This window comes from Crocuta crocuta, unplaced genomic scaffold, assembly GCF_008692635.1.
Source record: "Crocuta crocuta isolate KB4526 unplaced genomic scaffold, BGI_CrCroc_1.0 scaffold273, whole genome shotgun sequence".
Classification (NCBI taxonomy): Eukaryota; Metazoa; Chordata; class Mammalia; order Carnivora; family Hyaenidae; genus Crocuta; species Crocuta crocuta.
This window is the reverse complement of record NW_027529425.1, coordinates 1,706,248-1,727,782: the sequence shown is the minus strand read 5'-3', so window position 1 is coordinate 1,727,782 and position 21,535 is coordinate 1,706,248. Positions and strand designations below refer to the sequence as shown.

Sequence of the window (21,535 nt, the reverse complement as noted above, 5' to 3'; positions counted from 1 at the left end):
CTGGCCAGACCGTGGAGGGCTTATTGCGTGGGGGCATTCCACGCGCTGATGGCTGTGGACACGCTCCTGCCCTCAGCCTCTCCGTCTTTAGCCAGTGAGGACACTTTGGGGCTGGGAGGCAAAGCCTGATCTCTGAGTAAAGTCAATGGTTTCCCATTGCTGTGGTTTAATAGGGTATTTGTTTACCTGAGTGATTTGGTCAATAAGTAGAAAAGTATATGAAATTTTTAGCTTTAGATAGTGATAAAGTTTAGTAACATGTCCTGGTAAGAACTATGAGTGTCAGCTACCATGTATGTCCTTTAGTTTATGATAAACACCTTCCACTGCCAAAAGAATCCGCATGGAAATCATTCTTCCCAGATGTGAAAATTTGCTCCAACTAGAAGGGTTTTACTCTGCATTGAACACTCATTGAACTAGTAGTTACACTAGTAACTTACTAGTGGCTTCATTTGCCCACTACACTGGTACTGTGTGGACAGTTGAAACGTCCTTTGCCTCAGGACATTTTTAACACCCAGATGTTCACACTGCGAGGCCAGAGACTTTTTAAGAAGGTGACCTGACCTAGTGGGCATGGTCGCATCACCTGCCGAAGAGCCAGGTCATGTAGATGGGTCTCTGCGCTGGCCTAGGTAGATGTGTGGTTTGGCCATTTGAAAATTAAGATTTTTTCCTCCTGACTAAGCCAAAGCTAGAAAAACAGGCCTTGGGTTCTACAACATATTTTTCACATAGCAAATACTACTTTTTTAAAATACCTTTTTAACACACGTGGTCTGGCTTTTCTAGATGAAAAAACGGAGACTTGCCCATTAAGTACATTTAGATTCTCTGAGCTATCTGCAAAGAGTGTGAAGTATTTTTTTCCAAGCATTTAAAAAAATGCTCAGACTTGGAGCAGAGTTAAAAAGGAGAGGGCCGCAAACACTCACGCGCCCTCCCCTCCCCACTCAGCACACGGCCCTTTGTCGTTCCGCTGACATGCTGCAGGCCGGCGTGTAGGCAGTGGCAGGCCATGGGCCCGAGTCCCTGGGCGCAGCTCTCCGCCGAGTGGGGGCAGCTCCCACACAGCCCCCGGGGAGCCGGCTCCCGTGCGGTGCTAACATGCCGGCAGGAACCAGCGTTGCTTTGGCCGATGGGTCCTCTAGAGCACCGAGCTCTCGCCTCGGGCCAGTTTGCGCTGACATTGGCGTTGTGTGTGTTGCTCTCAGATTCTGGACAGCAGCAGCCAAGTTCAGTGGGTAACCAGTCCCATTCTGCATCAGATCCAGGGCCCATAAGAGCAACAGCACCAATGTGGCGCTGCAGCCGAATCATGCACATGCAGCGAGAACTGCACCCAACACTTCTGTCTTCCCTGGAAGGCATCGTCGATCAGATGGTCTGGTTCAGAGAAAACTGGCACGAAGAGGTAGGTGCAGAGAACCCATCGTCCTGGGTGCTTTGGGCCGTATTGTCTTCAGATTGGCTGCCTGGTCATTTATGTCTGTATCATTGAACCAAGCAGTGAACAATAATGTCTGCGCACTAATGCAGCCTCAAATATTTGAAGCAGGAAACTTGAGAAGAAGATGAAATTGAGAAAGCCACTTCTGGCCTTAACGTGTTTACCGTGCTCAGTTAAGCGTCACCCAGCACCGGTTCACTGGGCCGTGGTGGTGGTGGGTGTGAGCCGGGGTGCAGATGTAGGTAACAGAGGCGAAGTTAGGTCTCCAGTGAGCTTTCTAGCCACCAGGCCCTCTCAATGGCGTTTGCATGCAAGCTGATGACAGTGATGAGCCCTGTTGTCTAGATGTTCACCTTCTTTGGCCCAGAGGCCCCCTTGTTACTACTCTTATGGTAACTTCAGAGCTGCCTGCATGTGAGGCATTTTCCACGGTTCATCAACAGAAGGGTATGTGCGTGACCCAAAAGGTGGAGCTTTGGTTTTTGGATTTTTCTTTTTTTAATGTTCAAAACACTTAGTCCCCCACCGTTAGAGACAGTGTGGAGCGCACAAGCATCTGTCTCTTCATGCTCTGATTTTACACCTACTGTGTGCGGGAGGCAGTGGGATGTGCTGAGCAGGCACCGTGTGGCCTATTAGCTGCTTGAATTGGGAGCCCTGTTTGGTGAATTGTCTTGGGTCTCTTCCCACCAGGTTCTCAGGCAGCTCCAGCAGGGCCTAGCGAAATGTTACTCCGTTGCATTTGAGAAAAGCGGAGCAGTGTCAGATGCCAAAATTACCCCCCACACTCTAAATTTCGTCAAGAAGTTGGTGAGCACGTTCGGAGTGGGCCTGGAGAACGTGTCCAACGTCTCAACCATGTTCTCCAGCGCGGCCTCCGAGTCTCTGGCCAGGCGGGCACAGGCCACCGCCCAGGACCCTGTCTTCCAGAAGCTGAAGGGCCAGTTCACCACCGGTGAGTCCCTTCTGTGTACCTACAGAGCATTCCACTTGCTGTTCTTGCTCTGTCTTTAACATCTCAGCAAGCTAGTTCTTCATTTTCATGAGCACTGTAGTGGGTGAGCTGGCTGCACTCTTTAAAATGTAGCCTCAGGTCACGATGTCACCGTGACTCTTACCAGTCTACAGTTGCACGTCCTTCTCTCCAATGAAGGGTTAAGATTTGGAACCAGGCTCCACCTGAGGCATGGAAGGTGTGAGGAGGATGAGAGTTTCAGGCTAAACCTGTCCTTTCCCCTCCCTCCTTCCACTTGGTTTTTGTAGGAAAAGCGGACAGTGCAAGGTGAGGCAGTGGGCTCCAGGTGACGAGTGGGGTTCAAACTTGTAGTGGATTCAAGGGACAGAATGACCAGGAGATTGTACTGTAGTTACATGTCCCTGGTTCGGGTCCATGCCTTTTCTGAGAGCCCCAGGAGTAGGAACCGTGGCCCCAGCCCTGCATGATCGAAGGCAAACAGGTCCAGTCTCCTGTGGCCTTGGTCTTCATCTGCCAGATGGGGGCCCTTGCTCCCACAGCACATGTGCACACGGCCGACCATGTCCCTTGTGCAGGCGATCCTGCTGCCACCCTGCTGACCTGCCTGTCCTCTCAGAGCATCTGTGCAGCCTCCAGAGGACTTTCTAAATCTTTTATGTCTTGAGTGCCAACCCATGAGTGATCATCCTGGGAAACAAAATTTGTCTGGTTAATTCTCCAGCTAAAAGAAGCATTTCAGTTTAATTACAGCTCTTATAACTGCCTCTAGAACATCCTTTCTTCACTGATACATTAAGCTGTGTTCACCTTGTTAGCTGTTTAAAATATCTTTTAACAACTTGTATCACAGAGAACATAGCTAGAAACATGTGCTGTGTAGACTCTGTTGAAATCACGTGAAAGAAAATATGTCCCACTAATTGCTAAGGATGCTTTCAGCTACAGCGATGACTTACTTTTGATCTGTCTTAGATGGGGGGTCCTGCCTTCATTCCAGGCAGCCCGGGGCCCCGGGTATCTCCCCTGCTGTGTCAGCTGGGCCTTAAAGGTAACACTGGACTTGCCTTAAGGTCGAGGGCTTTCCCTCATGATCCTACACGTTGAAGAAGATACTCTTTGAACGATAAAATATAGGCTTTCATACCTTTTACCAAGGCACCTCGGTCATCTTATTTTCCTTTGTAATGTTCACGTGATATCGTGTGTCACTCTGTCCCGAAAAAGGCAAAGTCTGAGATTAATTTTGTGGGAACTGTCATATTTTACTTAAAAAATAGGACGTTGTCTATTTTTGAAAGAGAGAGAACACAAGTGAGGGAGGGGCAAAAAGAGAGAGGGAGAGAGAATCTCAGGCAGGCTCCACGCATAGTGCAGAACCCAACATGGGGCTTGAACTCACAAACTGTGAGATCGTGACCTGAGCTAAAATCAAGAATTGAATGCTTGACTGAAGAGGGGATACCCAGGTGCCCCTGTTTAGTATGTCTTTATCTTAAAATGTCCGCCCATTAAATTAAATGTCATTTGAAACAGAACATTCAGAGGGAGACAAGTCATTTGGGTTTTAATGTAAAAAAAATTAACTGAGCAGTGAAAGATGACCGTTATGAGGCTGTGACCTTCTTCCAAGTGCGGGTGTTTCATATACTTGACTGAGCTCTGCATCGTCTCCAATCCCCCCTTCCCAGGAAGGGCCATCTCTGGGTCTGAGCGTCATGTTCTAGTCCCCACAAGGGAGCGAGAGCTCCCCACATCTGTCCTTGGCCAGTATCGTGTATGCTGGCTACTGACTACCCCAGTGAGGAGGTGGGAGAATGCTCAAAAACAGGTCAGATCCATCCCAGAGAATGAAGACTCATTTTCCTCCAGGAACTTGTACACGAGTGTCATGGCCATTTTATTTGCAGTGGCACCAAACTGAGACTAAGAATGGGGAGAGTGTGGTGCATCCATACTCGCCTAAGATCGACAGAATGGAGGTAGCCATCGATTCAGTGACTCGTATGAGCCTCAGGTTATGCCAAGCACGAAAAGCCAATCTCACAGGGATGCCTATGCAAGATTCTTATGAAACATTTGTGAAATGACGTAATAAATGGGGTGGAGATGAGGTTGGGGGCCAAGTTTTTGGGATTCAGGGTGGAGGTGGGCAGGGCCACAGGGCTGACATGGGGTGTCTGGGTTGCAGTGCTTCTGCGCATACTGAGGTTGGGTTTGCATTCAGACAGCCGCAGCCTGCTGGTGCTTTTGGGCTGCCCGCGTAGGTGTTGATGGGGCCCTTACCCGCCACATCGGTGATCCCCAATCACTTTCTGGCTTTGGTCCAGCCTGCAGGAGACAGCGAGGATGAGGTATGGGGGTTTGGACTGGGCCTGGGCTTTCAGGATGGCACCAGGACCCCACACAACCTGTCTCTGCAGAGGAGCGTTTGCAGGAGGCTCCAGAGAGTCCTTCAGCTTGAGTGCAAAGGCCACCCTGCCACCTTACAGGTCCGGGTCCTTGTAGCATGAGGATGGTGGCTCCCGCGGGGTCCGTTTCCCACAGAAACAGTGCAGCTTATCCTGGTCTTCAGGCTCCTACAAGTTAGAGTCACGTAGAGCCCCTTTGCCACTGGCACTCATCAGTGTGGGATTGAGGTTTTTTAAAGAAGGGCTTTTCAGTTTAATTGACTTTTAATACTGAGCCTCAGTAAAATCTAAGAAAATCAGTCATTGAGGATTTTTATTTGCTTGAATAAAAAGTGCATGTTTTCGATTTTTACCACTTTAGTTTCTTGCCTGAAGGTCGTGTTTTTTTTTTTAATTTTTTAATGTTTGTTTATTTTCATGAGAGAGACAGAACACGAGTGGGGTTGGAGGGGGCAGAAAGAGAGGGAGGCACAGAATCTGAAGCAGGCTCCAGGCTCCAAGCTGTCAGCACAAAGCCTGACATGGGGCTTGAACTCGGGAACAGTGAGATCATGACCTGAGCAGGAGTCAAATGCTTAACTGACTGAGCCACCTAGGCGCCCCTCTTGCCTAAATGTCTTCTGATGCACCGATTTATAGTCTAGTATTCGCCTGGATTGGATTTGTGCCTTGGCTCCTCACTGTGGTGGTTGCTCTCAGGCGGGGCTGCCGTGGGCAGTGACCTTCAGGGCTGGCCTCCTGGGCTCCCAAGCCCCTCAGAGGACTCCCCACATCCTTTCCTGAAGGAAACCTGTGATGATTGGGGATGAGGTTTCCTGTTGGCACTCCCATCTGTTCCCTACTCCAGTCTTGGGGGGAGACCGGCCCCACCCGAGGGTCTCCATCGCTTGTTCAGTCTTCAGCCTATACTTTAAAGAGTGGGAGGGACAGAAATGCTTTGCTCCTGTTTAGGTACAGAGTAAAACACTCCTGCTTCCTACCTGGGAGGCATGATTTTGTAGTGAATTCCAGGTCGTCCAGATGACTAAAAATGTTTTTAATCGCATTTTATTTTGAAGATTTTGACTTCAGCGTTCCAGGATCCATGAAGCTACATAATCTTATTTCTAAGTTGAAAAAGTGGATCAAAATCCTGGAGGCTAAAACCAAGCAGCTTCCAAAGTTCTTCCTCATAGAAGAAAAGTGCCGGTTTTTAAGTAATTTCTCAGCACAGACCGCTGAAGTAGAAATTCCAGGGGAATTTCTGATGCCAAAGCCAACACATTATTATATCAAGATCGCTAGGTGAGTGAGCCGTGTGACTGGCCCCAGGGCAGATCTGGGGCTGCCGTTCTGGTTCCTTCTGTCCCCTGTGCTGTCCTGGCCCCTGAAGTGGGAGAATGTGAGATTGATCTGTGGCTCAGATCTGAGCCGTCAGGCACTGTTGAGGGTCTGGTCGCATTGATGGGGTAAATGTCTCGCTTGAGTCCACTTTGTGTTTCTTTTGCTTCTAAAAGACTCTTTTCTGAATCTCCACAAAACTGGACTTAGTAGAAAGTTTATCGGTCTGCAAAACTTTTATACCTTAGTATTCAAAGCAGAATTGGATTAGAAAATTTATTAGTGTGTATATTGTATCTTATTTTAAATGTAGAAAGTGTGGTAACAGATGGTCATAGTCAGACCCGGAGCTCTGACTTCTTGTGCATCCAGACTTGGATTTCCTGGTCCTCCAAATCTGACTCCTCTTCTGGCCACCCTCTCTGCTCCCTGTCTTCTGTCCGTGGCCAGGGCCCGAGGGAGGGAGGAGAAGGCGAGGGTGTGTCCATCCTCACGCCTGCTCCTGGGCCGCTTGTGCCAGACTGTCCTGCCCCCCGGCTCTACAGCTGGGGTGCTCAGAGCCCAGTCAGCTGCCCATCTTGAGCTCTGGAAGTAGGACCCCAGGGCCCGATTGTTTTAAACCTGCAGCGTCATCTTCTCTTCCACCTTTAACTTTCCCTGTGCCAAGATGTCTCCCCCCACGTTGTGAAACACCATCGCACCATTTCAACCTGGTCAGAGCAACGTCTGTAACTGCACGTTCTGTCTTCCCATGACGGTTCCAAGTGCTGTCTTTGTAAGGGTCCCTCTTCTTTGAAGTCGAGCCCCGGGCAGTTGGTGTGTCATCGTGTGCTTGTTTGGGCAGGTTTATGCCCAGGGTGGAAATTGTGCAGAAGCACAACACGGCAGCCAGGAGACTGTACATTCGTGGGCACAACGGCAAGATCTACCCATACCTCGTCATGAACGATGCCTGCCTGACGGAGTCCCGGCGAGAGGAGCGCGTCCTGCAGCTGCTCCGGCTGCTGAACCCCTGTTTGGAGAAGAGAAAGGAAACCACCAAGAGGCACTTATTTTTCACAGGTATGACAGGTGCGCTTTGGGAGGGACACAGCCGGTCCCGTTAGCCTTTGTGGATTTTTGCGTGTGCCATCTGGAGAATTGAGAATGCCCTGAAGCTCACCAACAGGGAGGGTTCTGGGCTGAGGACCCTGTGCCGCAAAGAAGCCGCTCCCTTCTCACTGCAGGACAGGGGCTCTGATGAGTGTCCGGGAAAAGGAGTGCCCTGCCCGTGCATGCTGCTGTGTTCCCTTACCCAGAACCCGTGCGTGCTCTGGGGGACTGTGGGCTGAGCACGGGGCCTGTCGTGGGCGTGGTAGCGTGTCGTGAGTGTGTTTAAGTGCGATCTCTGGACGCTTCCTGGAACTCACACTGCACTGCATGGCCCCTGCTGGAGCAAGCCTTTGTGGAGTGAAATGTGGCACGAGGGAAAGTCAGAAGGCCCGTGAAGGCCACAGAAGTCATGGTCAGGTGGCCACCAGCAGCCTCCGAGTAAGGCCTTCTCATACCTAGTTGTCATGGGCGGTTCGTGGGTAACCCATTTCTGTCTGTAACAGGCAGGGATGAGATGCCTGTAATCCCACTCAGAGAAGAGAACCACAGTTAAAACATTTTAGCATCTGACCTCTGAGGTTAGGAGCCCACTGCCATGCATGGTATCCAATCCCATGGGGAATGTTCTTCTGACAGCTAAGATTCCAGCTGACTTTAAGTTTTGACTTAAAATCTTTTACCCTTAGGTTCAGTATGCTTCAGATAAGAAATAGATTGAAAAATAGAGTATATAGAAAACTACGCATTTTAACATGCAGGTGATGTGATCTGTAGTGTTGATCATATCTGTGGGTATTAGAGGATGCTTTGCTTTTTTCAAAAAAACAAACTCTTGGTCAGCACCAAACCACAGTCCAAATACGTGCCCTAGAGTCATGGTGGAATGTATTCATGGATTGAAGCCATGGAGCAAGCCAATAGCTGTGGTTTAACCGACCTTAGACCAGATTAACTGTGTCCGTTAGAAGTCAGAGGCATGTGCGCACACGTGTGCACGTATCACGCTGACAGGGCAGGAGCAGGCAATTATAGTGGCCTAGGGACAGGCTGGTACAGATACCGGGTCACAGCTCCCACTCCCCCAACGTCCCCCATCACCAGTGCGGCAGCTGCCATGACCCCATGCCGGAAAGCTGTATTTGCTACCTTCTTTACAGTCTTCTGGAAATTTCTCAGCTTTCTGCAAAATGTCTTCAATAAAATGTTTTAAGGGGCACCAGCCTGGCAACTCTTGATCAGGGTCATGAGTTCAAGCCCCACGTTGAACGTAGAGCTTACTTTAAAAAAAAAAAAAAAAAAAAAAAGTCTTACTGATATTACCTTGATCTAGTATCTTTGAAGTACTATTTAATCTACCAGCAACCCCAAGGGGTATGTACTATACTCGCATTTACAAATGAAAAAACTGAAGTTCGTACAAGTCCAGTGACTATTCCCAAGGTCACATCACTGGGAAAACAGACCTCAGGATGTGAGTGTGAGCAGTCTGGCTCCAAGGCAGACACACCCAACACTTCTAAGTCGAGTGTGGTCATGACATGGGTTATCATGTGGGGTGAATTACTTCACAAAGAGTGCCTGTCACTGCCTGTACAGCTCCACAGAGTAACCGGAATTGGCGGAATGACCAGGTGGGCTCTGAGAGCTTATCTGAGCCACAGAACACAGAAAACAATGTGAGCGATCGTTTTCCTGATTTCCCGAAGGCAGGGCACAGCCATCCCTGACCCCGGAAGAGCACTTAACATAATCACACTCCTGCCTCAGAGTGAGTGGGAGGATTGATTTCTCCTGACAGGATGCCGACAGAGGAAGACCTCTGAAGAGCAAACAGTTGGCAGTCTCTGATTTTTAAAGATTGCTTTCTAAAGAATTTCCGTTCATCTGTGTCTTAAAACAAAAGGTGATGGTGGCTTAGGCTCTGTCGCTTGGTAGATTGAGCTTCATGCCAAAGTGTGGGACTTGCAGCTTCACCCCTGTCCTCTGTTCTCGAAGGACTTAGTGATCTCCTCCTCTCTCCTTAGTTCCTCGAGTCGTGGCGGTGTCCCCACAGATGCGCCTCGTGGAGGACAACCCGTCTTCTCTCTCCCTTGTGGAGATCTACAAGCAGCGCTGTGCAAAGAAGGGCATCGAGCACGACAACCCCATCTCCCGGTACTATGACAGACTGGCCACGGTGCAGGCGCGCGGGACCCAGGCCAGCCACCAGGTACCAAATCGGGACGGTCGGGAGCACGAGCCGCAGCCTCACGTGCAGCCGCGTCCTGTGGCAGCACTCCCCTGACACGTGCACTTAGAGAAGTAGCAGGCGGTTGAGAGGGACCTTTCTCCCTCATTGGACTTGTGACATAGTTGGAATTAGGCAACCATGGCCCCTGGCGTAGTAACATTTGCTGAGAATAACTTGACGGCAAATTCCTCTGGCAGCCAGACCTGCACTTAGAGACCGGAGGCTGCTTATCCACTCCGCGTTCACACTCCTCTGGTTTGCGGCCAGGGCCACACACAGACTCTGTGTTGTACGTGCTTTTAAAAATAGAGAAAGTGGTGAGGCCCAAAATGAGTTAGGCCCAGTTGTATTTGTTGGTGCCTTGTGTGGGAGCACAGTGCCTCCCACAGGAGTCTCAGGCTGCTCTGGCCTTGTCGGGTGGACGGAGGGCCGTCCCCACCTGCAGGTCCCTGCCCTTGCTAGAAAGCAGGGCAGGCATGGGGTCTAGGTGAAGAGGTTTTGTTCAGGATTGTGTGCGTCACCAGGAGGCCTGCTCCCCCGATGCCACTGTGGTCCTTCCTGTGGCTCCTGAGAGGCCTCGTGGTTTCTAGGAGAGATGCCCCAGAGCTGGAAGCCATGACCTTGCCTCCATCCTCCCGGGGGCTTATTTCAGTTCGTCCAGGACCTGGGAGACTGTTTCTAGGAAGATGGAGCCTGCAGGGTGCTCATCTCACCCCCTGGGCAGTGCTCAGGGCACAGGCAGGGCCCAAGGTGGTCCAGGCCTCGGGCTCTGGGGCAAGCTGCCGGCAGAACAAATGGAATCCGTCTGTTCTGATGGGTCTCTCTGCACAGAGCTCGTGGCCTCCATTGGGAATTGGTGTCAGGGCTTCATCAGGGTGCAGTGGATGTTCAACTGACTGAGCCACCCAGGTGCCTGGTCCCTCTGTGGACCAAGGACAGTACGGGGTGTTCATGCAAGATGAATGGATTGTATTCTTAAGGCTGCATTTGCCTTTGACATTGTCGAAACTGATGGTCTCTGTCTGCAAATACATATTTACATGAGGTTCCCCATGTTGTTTTACAAACTACTTGTGTGATACTGTTGGTTCTGAGAGAGAGAGAGGGTGTGAGCCAGCACATGCAAGTAGGGGAAGAGGAGAGAGAATCCCAAGCAGGCTCTGCATTTTCATCAAAGAGCTGGACACAGGGCTTGATCCCAGGAATCAATGAGATCGAGACCTCAGTCAAAATCAAGTCGGATATTCAACTGACTGAGCCACCCAGGTGCCCCTGAAAATTCACCCTTTAAAACGTACAATTTCATTGTTGTCGGCATATTCACAGAGCTGTGCAGTCATCACCATGATCTGTCTTTTTTATAAAACCATTCAGGGGCACCTGGGTGGCTCAGTTGGTTAAGCACCTGACTTTGGATTTTGGCTCAGGTCATGATCTCACAGCTGTGAAATTGAAACCCTGCTTGGGTATCAGTAGTTGTTCCTTTCTAGTACCTAAGAATATTCCCTTGTATGACTACTATATCACATGTAATTGATCCATTCATCAGTTGGTAGACTTTTGGATTGTTGATACTTTTTGACTTACGGCCAATGCTAATGACTATGAATATTTGTGTATATATTTTTATGGGGACATATGTTTTCATTTCTCCTTGACCTAGATGTAGAATTGATGGGTCACATGGTAAGTTTTATGTCTAACATTACATGAACTGCTGGACTATTTTCCCAGGTGATGGCAGTGTATAAAGGTTCTCTTTTCTCTGCATTCTTGCCAGTGGTTGTTATTGTCTTTTTTATTGTAGTCATTCTCATTTATTTTGGTTGATAACAAGTGATGTTGAATAGCTTTTCATGTGCTAATTCACTGTTTGCATATTTTCTTTGGAGAAATGTCTATTCAAGCCCTTCGCTTATTTTTAAATTGTATGGCTTGCTTTTTTATTTTTGATGCTGAGAATTCTTTATGTGTTCTGGATGCAAGTGGCTCGATCCAAGTGGTTTGTTTCACTTTATTTCCTGTGTGTTGGCTATTTTCCTGATCCTTCACTTACCTCATGATTTTTTTGTTGAAAACTGGATGTCTTTAATAATATGTTAACTTTAGAAATGAGACCCTTTTCCCTAAGGTTTGTTATTGTTACTGTTGGTTTAGTGACTTTCCTGGACTGTTTTGTAAAGTCTCTGTTTTTGTCACATGCAGCCATTGAAGCCTCTGCTCATTTAGCTAATGATTTGACTGAGATTTTCTTAAATGCTTTGAACCAATAAGTCTTCCACGTTATTTGAGGCCCTGTGTGGGGGGTGGGGGAAGCCTTCCACATGGCCAAGTACTGTACAGTTCTCCCTTAGCTTTCACTTCCTGTTTGTGCAACATCAAGGTCAGCCAGAGGTGAGAGCATTGGGCTTTCTGAGGTTTTTTCCTGACCTTCTAGTGACCTTCTAGATCCTTAGGAATGTATTGAAGCTTCTCGAAGCCTCCTGTGGGCATCTTACTCCCTAGCTCTTCCTCACGTCTGCCATCGTCTTGTGTGCTCCAGCTGGTGCCACTGCCTTGGGCACCTGCGGTGTTACATGGCCGTCGCCGATTCCTTCAGCAAATGCCCATCAAATAGGGTGCTCCTCACAGACTGAACTGAGTTCAAGCAGAGACAAGCCCAATAAATGGGGCTTCCCCCCCTCCCTTGCCCCAGAAAGCTGCCAGATAAGTCAGATAGTGACGGTTCTCTGGAGATGAGGTTTTTGAACCCATTTTGCCCACTCCTGGCTGTGAGGCTGCTGGTTTCTACAGTTGTCAGCATTGCAGAGCCGCTGTGGGGCTGGGTAGACGCGGATGGAATGCCACAAAGATCACTGCCCCCAAGATTCAGCCTTTTTTTCTTGAATAAAAGCTACTCAGATTGTTGTAATAAGCCTTTAATTTCCAGAATTTAAAAAAGTTTTCCAAAGTACATGTAAGAGTGGCTTTTTAAGTTTATGATTTTTGCTAATGTTCTTGATGGTTTGCGTGGTTCTTGGATGCTAAGGCCCTGCATTCTAGTGGCTGGTCAGAGCCCCCAGGTAGGACTTGGCCCAGAGCAGAACTGTGCCTTTACCATCTGGTCTAACAAGAACTAAATTAACTCAACAAACTTTTTATTGAGACGGTCTCTGAACTGTGGTGTTTGAAATAGTGTTGTGAGCCCTCCCACACAATGGCCACTGTAAAGCCCTGCAACATCTGCTCTGCTTTGAGAGACTAGCTCTTTCAGTTTATAAAACTTTTGTCTTTAACAGTCTTAGGTATAAAGTGCTGGTATCCAAATATTTGTTTGTTCTTTTTGTTAACTGGCCTAGTGTTTGCTCTGGTGAGCAGGTTATGGTATTCAGAACTTGCCTGAATTCGTGGTAAGACCAATAGCCCGCATTGTGCAGCTGAGGCTTTTATTCAGGTGGCTGTGGTGTTGGTCTGAGCACACGGTGTGCAGCCCTTGAGGGAAACTGACATCCTTGTATTTAGTCAAACAACATCACATGTGTGTTTCTCTGTAGAATTCACTCCGTTGGTGCCAAATAAGTACGAAGTTACAGTTGGAGAGTTTTCCTTTTGGAGGGAAAAAAGAGGGAATTAGAGGGAGTTTTCCTTTCGGGAAGAAAAAGAGTGATCTGTCCCTCCAGGTGCTTCGCGACATCCTCAAGGAGGTTCAGAGCAACATGGTGCCGCGCAGCATGCTGAAGGAGTGGGCCCTGCACACGTTCCCCAATGCCACGGACTACTGGACGTTCCGGAAGATGTTCACCATCCAGCTCGCCCTGATCGGCTTTGCGGAGTTCGTCTTGCACTTAAATAGACTGAACCCTGAGATGTTACAGATCGCCCAGGTAATGGGGTGTGCGTAGGCAGAGCCTCTCCTTGGGACCTCTCCATTGCACTGTTTCAGTCCCACAAACGTCTCCTTCTGGTGTTTAGGACACCGGCAAGCTGAACGTGGCCTACTTCCGCTTTGATATAAACGACGCAACTGGAGACTTAGATGCCAACCGTCCTGTCCCTTTCCGCCTCACACCCAACATTTCCGAATTTCTGACCACCATCGGCGTCTCCGGCCCACTGACGGCCTCCATGATCGCCGTGGCCCGGTGCTTCGCCCAGCCCAACTTCAAGGTAGGCCACAGTGGCTGGTGTGGAGCACAGCCGGGGGTTACCCATATGCAGCGCGGCCTCATGGCTGCCAGTATGAGGCAGAGCGTTGTTGCCTCACAATCGAAGTTTCAGCGTTTTGGAAAAAGCATTTCAAAACCTTTGCTGTCTCAAAGCATTTACAAAAATGAGTCCGAAGCATCTATGGGATCATTTTCCCAACTACTACTGTTGCTTATCAGTTACTCCGTTTTGAGGCTGCCTTCCGTTCTGTGTTTATGTACATCTTTCCGCTCTAAAAGGGCAGAAATGTTGTCTGCAGGGTTGTGCCCGTCTTCCTGGCACCGTGGTTACAGGTCCTAGAGGACAGTCCCGGCGGTAGGAGATGCAACGGATGCCCTGGCCACGGGTGGTGTGGGTGGCTCTGCCTTCCCCCGGGCGCCGCCCCTGCCCAGCACCGCACCAGGGGGCTTCTCCTTAGACTCTCCCGGCAACTGCCCAGCTGCCAGCAAGGCATGTGCCTCAGCACGCGTGCCGCTGACCGCAGGCAGACCAGCATCTGCACTCGGTTCCCGCTGGCTCCGAGCCTGTCTTCACACCAGAGTTACTCTCTCCTCGCAGTTGGAGACTGAATGCAACTTATTTTTCTTAGAACTTAGGAGACCGGTTGTACCTTTCTTTTTTTTTTTCCACAGATGAGCAGTTTGTGCCTAAGTACCGGTTGCTTTTCCAAAATACTTACTCAGGGCAGTTGTAAAATTACCAGCTGAACTGTGAACACAGACTTTACATCAAGCGAACCTTGTGCTTTCAGTGCTCACTTGTCCATCAGTGGGGAGTGCTTTCGGGAACAGGAGTCGAACGCGAGGAATAGTAGCCCTGCGGCTCTTCCATGAGCGAGCGGTCTGTGCTGTGACATGAGTAGCAGCTCGCTGTCACTTAGCAGGGGCGTGAGGCTTGGAGCAGGAAGTCCTCACTGAGAAATGTACTGCTTCTGGAAGCATCATAGGGCAGTCCTTAGACTGGCATTTACTTTGAAAACTGTAAAAAAGAACAAAGAAGGAAGTGCTTCCCGTGTCTCAGAGGCCTGTTACAACATGGAGTGCTGGCCAAGATGAGGAGTTGGGCCACCTCCTTCAAACTCTGGACCCAGATTTCTTAACAGCCTAAATGTAGAGGATGCCTTTAAGTTCACTAAAATACGGACCAGATTGTACAGGCATCTCTTCTAAAAACACATCTGGGAGGCTCTCTTACTATCCCCTGTATATAAACAGGGAAACTGAGGCACAGGGGGCTAGTAACTCTCTCAAGGTCACCCAGGCAAGAAGGTGGACCTGGGGCCAGAACCCGGAGTCTGTGCCATGGCCACACAGAGGCCCGGGGGTGGCCCTCCTTGGTATGAGGCATGTCCTGTGATACCCCCATGCCTTGTGGCATCGANCCCCAGCCCCCGCCGATCTCCCTGAGGCCGTCTTACCTGCTGCCTTCTGCACAGGGCCAGGGTGTCGACATTTCTGTTTTGTTCACCCTACCAGGCCCCTCAGGTGCTCAGATGCTCACATAAACGACTGGCACCAGTAAGCAGTGTGACCTCAGCAGGTGCCACTGGGTCTGTGTGCCCTGGCTCTGCAGAAGGCCAGACCAAGCGCTGTACCCTCTCAGCCCTCCCTGCTCGAAGTGAGGAGGCAGTTTGTACCCCCGGGGGCTTCGCCAGCACACCGGCCGGGCACACGCCATGGCCCCAGGCACTGGGCTCACTGGCCGCCACGGCTCGCTGGGCTTGGGCTTGGGCTCCATCTCCTCGGGGAGCCCCTGCGGGCTGCTCCTGGTTAATCCAGGATCGTTTCCTTCTCTCTTGGCGCAGGTGGATGGCATCCTGAAAACGGTGCTTCGGGACGAGATCATTGCCTGGCACAAAAAGACACAGGAGGACACCTCTTCTCCTCTGTCGGCCGCCGGGCAGCCTGAGAACATGGACAGCCAGCAGCTGGTCTCCCTGGTGCAGAAGGCTGTCACTGCCATCATGACCCGCCTGCACAACCTGGCCCAGTTTGAGGGCGGGGAGAGCAAAGTGAACACCCTGGTGGCTGCCGCCAACAGCCTGGACAATNCGGTCACCGAGGCCCTGACAGCGTGAGCGATCGCGGTACGCACAGTTCTGGGGGGCTGCCCTGCCACCGCGGTGCAGCAGAACAACTCAGCTTTTAAAATCCCTCGTAGAAGCCAGGACTCCCCGGTCTGGAATTTCTTCGTGAATTCTTTTTTATCATATTCCTCCCTCCGTGTGAATGTACAGATGGAACCATAGGAGACGATTCTGTGCTGCCGGTTTTTAACTCCGATGACCCCTCACAGGAGCCTCATGCTTTTGTACAGACCTTTGTAACAAGTGTACAGAAAACCCACTTTGTCAGAGAAACAGGAAATTATGAACAAATCGTGCTGGTTTTTCTCTAAGCACAGACTTCTTTGCTGTACGCACCCGGCCACGGGGTCTCCCTGCACATCGGTCATGGGTTGGCATGGCCTCGTCCCCTGCGGGGATGCTGTGCCTCCCGTGGTGGATTCAGATCCTGCCTGGAGACGAGCCCCGGGAGCCGGCAGATGAATCCGGGGCTTTTCATTGGCTGGCTCTTTGGACGCCTCCTTGACGTTCACTATCATTGTACCTGGAAAAACCTTTTCCTTCCTAATTTAAAAAGAAACAGCAAGAAAAATTTGTCCATTCACTCCAGTCTGTCCTGTTCACATTTTTATAAATATGAGCATTGAGAATGTTCTAAATTTGTACAGTGTGATTTTTTTTTTTTTAGAATAAATATTTTATAAAAGGATGTGTCTGCCTTCATGTGTGTGGAAATGCTTGTTTCCTCTGCCTGAGCATCCCTTAGCCGCTCGGAGACCGAGTCCCCTGGGCCAGCACGGTCATGCTTCAGGGTGGCTTCCTGGGGATGGACCAACAGGTGACGCCTGGGAGGGGTCTCAGCCTGGAACTTCAGGGTCCAAACTCACACGCAGCGTCTTCTGTGATGGCGATGAGGCTGGTCCTGACTGCCGGCGTGAAACATGCCCGGGAATCTGGTCCCTTTGGGCTTGGTTTCCCCACCTTAGGGCTGCTGCCCAAGGACCTGTGAGCGCAGGGCGGGAGGGGGTGGGCGGGAAGGGGAAAAGAGTATTTTGATGGACACTTGGGCCCCATCTGGTTAATGAACCAGCCTAAGAGGGGCTGGAGGGGAAAAGAGTGAAAACCTGGGATAATAAACACTGGCTTATGAACAACTGTGAGGTGCTGCTGAAATTTCTGCCCATCAGTAGAAAAGTGAGAAAAATTAATGCATCAAAGTGAGGTTTTCTTAAAGGATAATCACCCATTGTCTTTTGTCATGAAAAGTTATGCTGTTAAAATGTCCTTATGAAATGGAATGCTAGTGATGAATGATTGATATTCACTTGTTATGTCATTTTTGACAACCTAAAAAATTAGTAACTATATACCAGTCTACTGATTGTGATCAGTATATTTTACTGGTCTATAAAACGAGAGTTTGGGAAATATTAGTCTAAACAAGTCGTAGTTATATAGGATTCTGTATAATAGTAAGATAGTTCTTTAGCTTATTTTTTAATTACAAAATTGATGAGTCTGAAAAAATGAACCTATGTCGTGCACACTTAAAGGATGAAAAGTCTTAAAATACCACCAAATCTAATTCAGGACTGTTTTTTCTCCACCTCATGAATGTAGGGTGATAAAAATTTTTATGTATTTTGGGATAACACGCATTATTTTTAGTGAATTATCTAGAATCACTGTATTCATCTCAAATGTATCACCGTCTACTTTCAAATAACATTATTCCACTCCACTTACATCAGAACCCTACAACCGTAAACTTCCATTTCTCCCCTTCCATTCTTTGTGCTGTTGAGATTATACTATTTACTCCTACGTACATTATTAACGTACGTAATTTACATTATTAGCATATGTAATTAACGTATGTAATTTACTTACATATATTTGTAAGTAATCTCGATGCCCAACGGGGGGCTTGAACACACGACCACATGCTGCACTGACTGAGCCAGCCAGGCGCCCCTAGGCCGTACTTTCTTAACAGAGGTAGTATTGTTCCCGTTACCGGGGCTGATCTGATCTTCGGAAGATGGTATATATTTGGTTTTTTGTTCTAACCATTTTTTGGCGTGTATTGTCTTAGGTTTTCTGTATGTAGGATTATGTTGGGTAGCGTTCTGCAGGTGTCTTTAGATATGATGGGTTTATAGTGTTCATCACTGATCTTCAGTCTGCTTATGCTGTGTATTATTGGAAATAGAGTATCGGAAATGTCCCACAATTACTGGAGAGCTATTTCTCCCTTTGATTCTGTCAATGTTGGCTTCATATATTTAGGAGCTCTGATGTTTGATGCATATATGTTTCTAACTGTTCTGTCTTCTTGGCTAATTGACTTTTATATCACTATATGCTGCCCTTCTCTGCCTCTGAAATGGTTCCTGTCTTGAAGTCTATTGTATCTTACATCAATATAGCTACCCCTGCCCTCCTGTCATTACTGTTTTCTATGGAAAACCCTTTTTCATCCACGTGTGTCCTTATATCTAAAGTCTCTTCTTGTGGATGGCATCCAGATGGACCCTGGTGTTTTATCCATTCTGCCAATCTTTTTATTAAGGAGTTTAATTCATTTATATTCACTTTTTTATGCAATTAATCTATTTATTTTGGGGGCAGGACAGGGGGGAGAGAGAGAGAGAGAGAGAGAGAGAGAGAGAGAGGAGAGAGGAGAGAGAATTTCAAGCAGGCTCCTGGTCTGGGGCTCAACCACGAGATTATGACCAAAGCCAATATGAAGAGTCAGATGCTATGGATGGCTCCGTTGGTTAAGTGTCTCACTCCGTTTCAGCTCAGGTCATGATCTTTCGGTTTCATAAGTTTGAGACCTGGGTCGAGCTTTGCACCGGCAGCGTGGAGCTTGCTTAGGATTATCTCCCTCTCCCTCTCTCTCTCTACCCCTCCCCCACTTACACTGTCTTTGTCTCTCAAATACAATTTTTTAAAAAAATGTTTAAATGAGTCAGATGCTTAACTGAGCTACCCAAGCACCCCTTATTTGTTTACATTTAAACTAATTACTGATTGGGGAGGACTCACTCCTGCCATTTTGTTATTTGTTTCCTATGTCTCAGAGCTTTTCTCCCTTGTCATTTCCTCCATTTGTGTCCACTTGGTGTTTTGTGTTTTTGTAGGGACATTCTGGTGCCCTTCTCATTTGCTTTTGTATATATTCTAGATATTTTCTTTGTGGTTATTATGGGAATTACAGTCAATACCTTAAAATTATACCAGTCTCATTTGCATTGATACCAGCTTAACTTCATATACAAAACTCTGTTTTATAGCCCTGCCCTCTATTTGTGTTGATGTGTCAAATTACGTCCTTATACATTGTATATTCACAAACATAGGTTTCATGCATGTGGCTTTTAAGCTGTGTAACAAATTAAAAGTCAAGTTACAAAACCAAATCGCCCTATTTGCCCATTTAACCATTACTAGAGAACTTTATAGGTTCGTATGGCTTTGATTACTGTCTAGCATCCTTTCATTTCAACATGAAGGTCTACCTTTAGGCTGTTCCTTGCAGGGCATCTCTCGTGGTGATGAATTCCTCCGGCTTTTATTTATCTGAAAGTGTTTTTAATTTCTTCCTCATTTTTTGAAGGACCGTTCTGCTGGATATGGAAATTTGGATGACAGCTTTTTTTTTTCTCTCTCTCTTTTAGCACTTTAATCATCCCACCCCTTCCAACCTCCATCATTCCTGCTAGGAAGTCTGCTGATCATTTTACGAAGGATCCCTCATACACAGTGAGTCATCCCTTTTTTGCTGCTTTAAAAGATCTTGTCATTGGCTTTCGACAGTTTAAACTGTTTAATTATGTGCCCCAGTATACATGTCTTTGGGTGTATCTTACTCATAGTCCTTGAGCCTCTTGGATTTATGTATCCATGTCTTTCCTCAAATTTGGGAATTTTTCAGCTGTTATTTCTTCAAATAATTGCTCCATCTCTTTCTTTCTCCCCTCTCCTGAGGTTCTCATAATGCCCATTTTGGCCCACTTGATGGTATCCTAGACATCTCTTAGCCTTCACTTTTCTTCATTCTTTTTCTTTCTGCTCCTCTGAGTCCGTGATTTCAAATGACCTGTCTCCAAGTTCACTTGCTATATTTTTCAGCTCCAGAATTTCTGTTCATATATCATTCTCCTGATTTCCACTGGTTCTTTGTCCATTTTTCCCTTTAGCTCTTTGAGCACTTTTTTTAATTTATTTTTTTATTTTTATTTTTTTTACAAATAGTTTATTGTCAAATTAGTTTCCACATAACACTCAGTGTCTTTGAGCATTTTTAAAAGCATATGCTTATAAGCTGATGTCTTATAAGTCTATGTTTCTTCAGGAACCATTTCTGGATGTTTGGTTTTTTCCCTTTGTATGAACCACGTTTCCTTGTTTCTGCCTTGTGATCTTTTATTGAAAAGTGGGCATTTGAAACATGTCCCAGTTTTTATAGACTGGTTCTGTGCAAAGTAAGACTTGCTGGTCAGCACAATATGGAGGCTTAAAGGTGTCTCAGGTTTGATCTGGGCATGCATCATCCCGGGGCCCATGTGTGGGCCTAATCCCTCCTGGGTGTATGGCTGCTTTTTATGCCTTAATTTCCCAGAGGCAACTGGATGCCTCAGTCATTTAAGCATCTGACTCTTGATCTCAGCTCAAGTGCTGATGTGAGGGTCATGAGTTCAAGCCCTGCATTGGACACTATGTTGGACTTTGAACAACAACAAATTAATCAATGAATCAGTGAATGACTTAGCATTCCTGAGAGTGTCACCCCTGTCTTCTCGAGCCTCAGATGCCCTGTCGTGTTCCTCAGTCAGTAACCTCGTGTCCGGGGGTCTGTAGGCAGTGTTGTTGTGGGCTCCAAGGCCATGCCTGCTGCTGCTTGCTGCTTTCTCTACTCTGAGATTTGAGCTGTGCTTTTTTTTTTTTTTTAATGTTTTGTTTATTCTTGAGAGAGAGACAGAGCATGAGTGGGTGAGGAGCAGAGTGAGAGAGGGACATAGAATCCAAAGCAGGCTCCAGGCTCTGGAGCTGTCAGCACAGAGCCCAATGCAGGGTTCGAACTCACAAGCTGTGAGATCATGACCTGAGCCAAAGTCGGACACTCAACTGACTGAGCCACCCAGGTGCCCCTGAGCTGTGCTGCTTTTGACTGAGCTCCAGGTTAGGTGACACAAAGACCAGCCCCTCAGCCTCTGACAGGCTGCTTTGCTCTCTGATTGGTAAAAAATGGGGACTGGGTACCTGGCTGCCTCTTGCCCCAAACCATGCTGTGCCACACCAGGGAGCAACTGGGGAAAGGGCGAGTGAAAACACCTTGAAATGTCCTATCATTTTGAATGTAGCTTTTTCTTCACTGGGCATTTGCTTACTTGCTGTAGATCCCCAGAGCTCATAAAGGTGTTTCAGCCGGTCTCTGGTTCTTTGTCCAAGTGTCTGTGGGGGATGGGGGCCCAGAACTTTCTAGTCCTCCTCCTTGCTGATGTCACTCTCCAGGTCTTTCATTTAAATTTGTTATTTCTTATTGAGTAGTATAATTTACAAAAGTGTAAATTAAAAAATTTTTTAAACAGTTATTTTTGAGAGACAGACAGAGACAGCATGAGTGGGGGAGGAGCTGAGAAAGAGGGAGACACAGAATCTGAAGCAGCCCCAGGCTCCAAGTTGTTGGCACAGAGCCCAACATGGGGCTCGAACTCACAAACTGTGAGATCATGACCTGAGCAGAAGTCAGACACTTAACCAACTGAGCTACCCAGGTGCCCCTAAACTAAAAAAGTTT

General features: G+C 47.9%; 1 protein-coding gene across 1 annotated transcript in view; it reads left to right on the top strand.

Moving 5' to 3' along the window:
* The window catches only part of TRRAP (transformation/transcription domain associated protein), a 108,172-nt gene extending 92,431 nt beyond the window's left edge, over positions 1–15,741 (top strand). Inside the window, 8 exon segments of the mRNA XM_077758829.1 lie at positions 1,218–1,417; positions 2,147–2,408; positions 5,896–6,121; positions 7,002–7,219; positions 9,274–9,458; positions 13,139–13,342; positions 13,431–13,625; positions 15,469–15,741. Of these exon segments, the coding sequence (XP_077614955.1) occupies positions 1,218–1,417; positions 2,147–2,408; positions 5,896–6,121; positions 7,002–7,219; positions 9,274–9,458; positions 13,139–13,342; positions 13,431–13,625; positions 15,469–15,741 (1,763 nt within the window).
* The last annotated feature ends 5,794 nt before the right edge of the window (positions 15,742–21,535 follow it).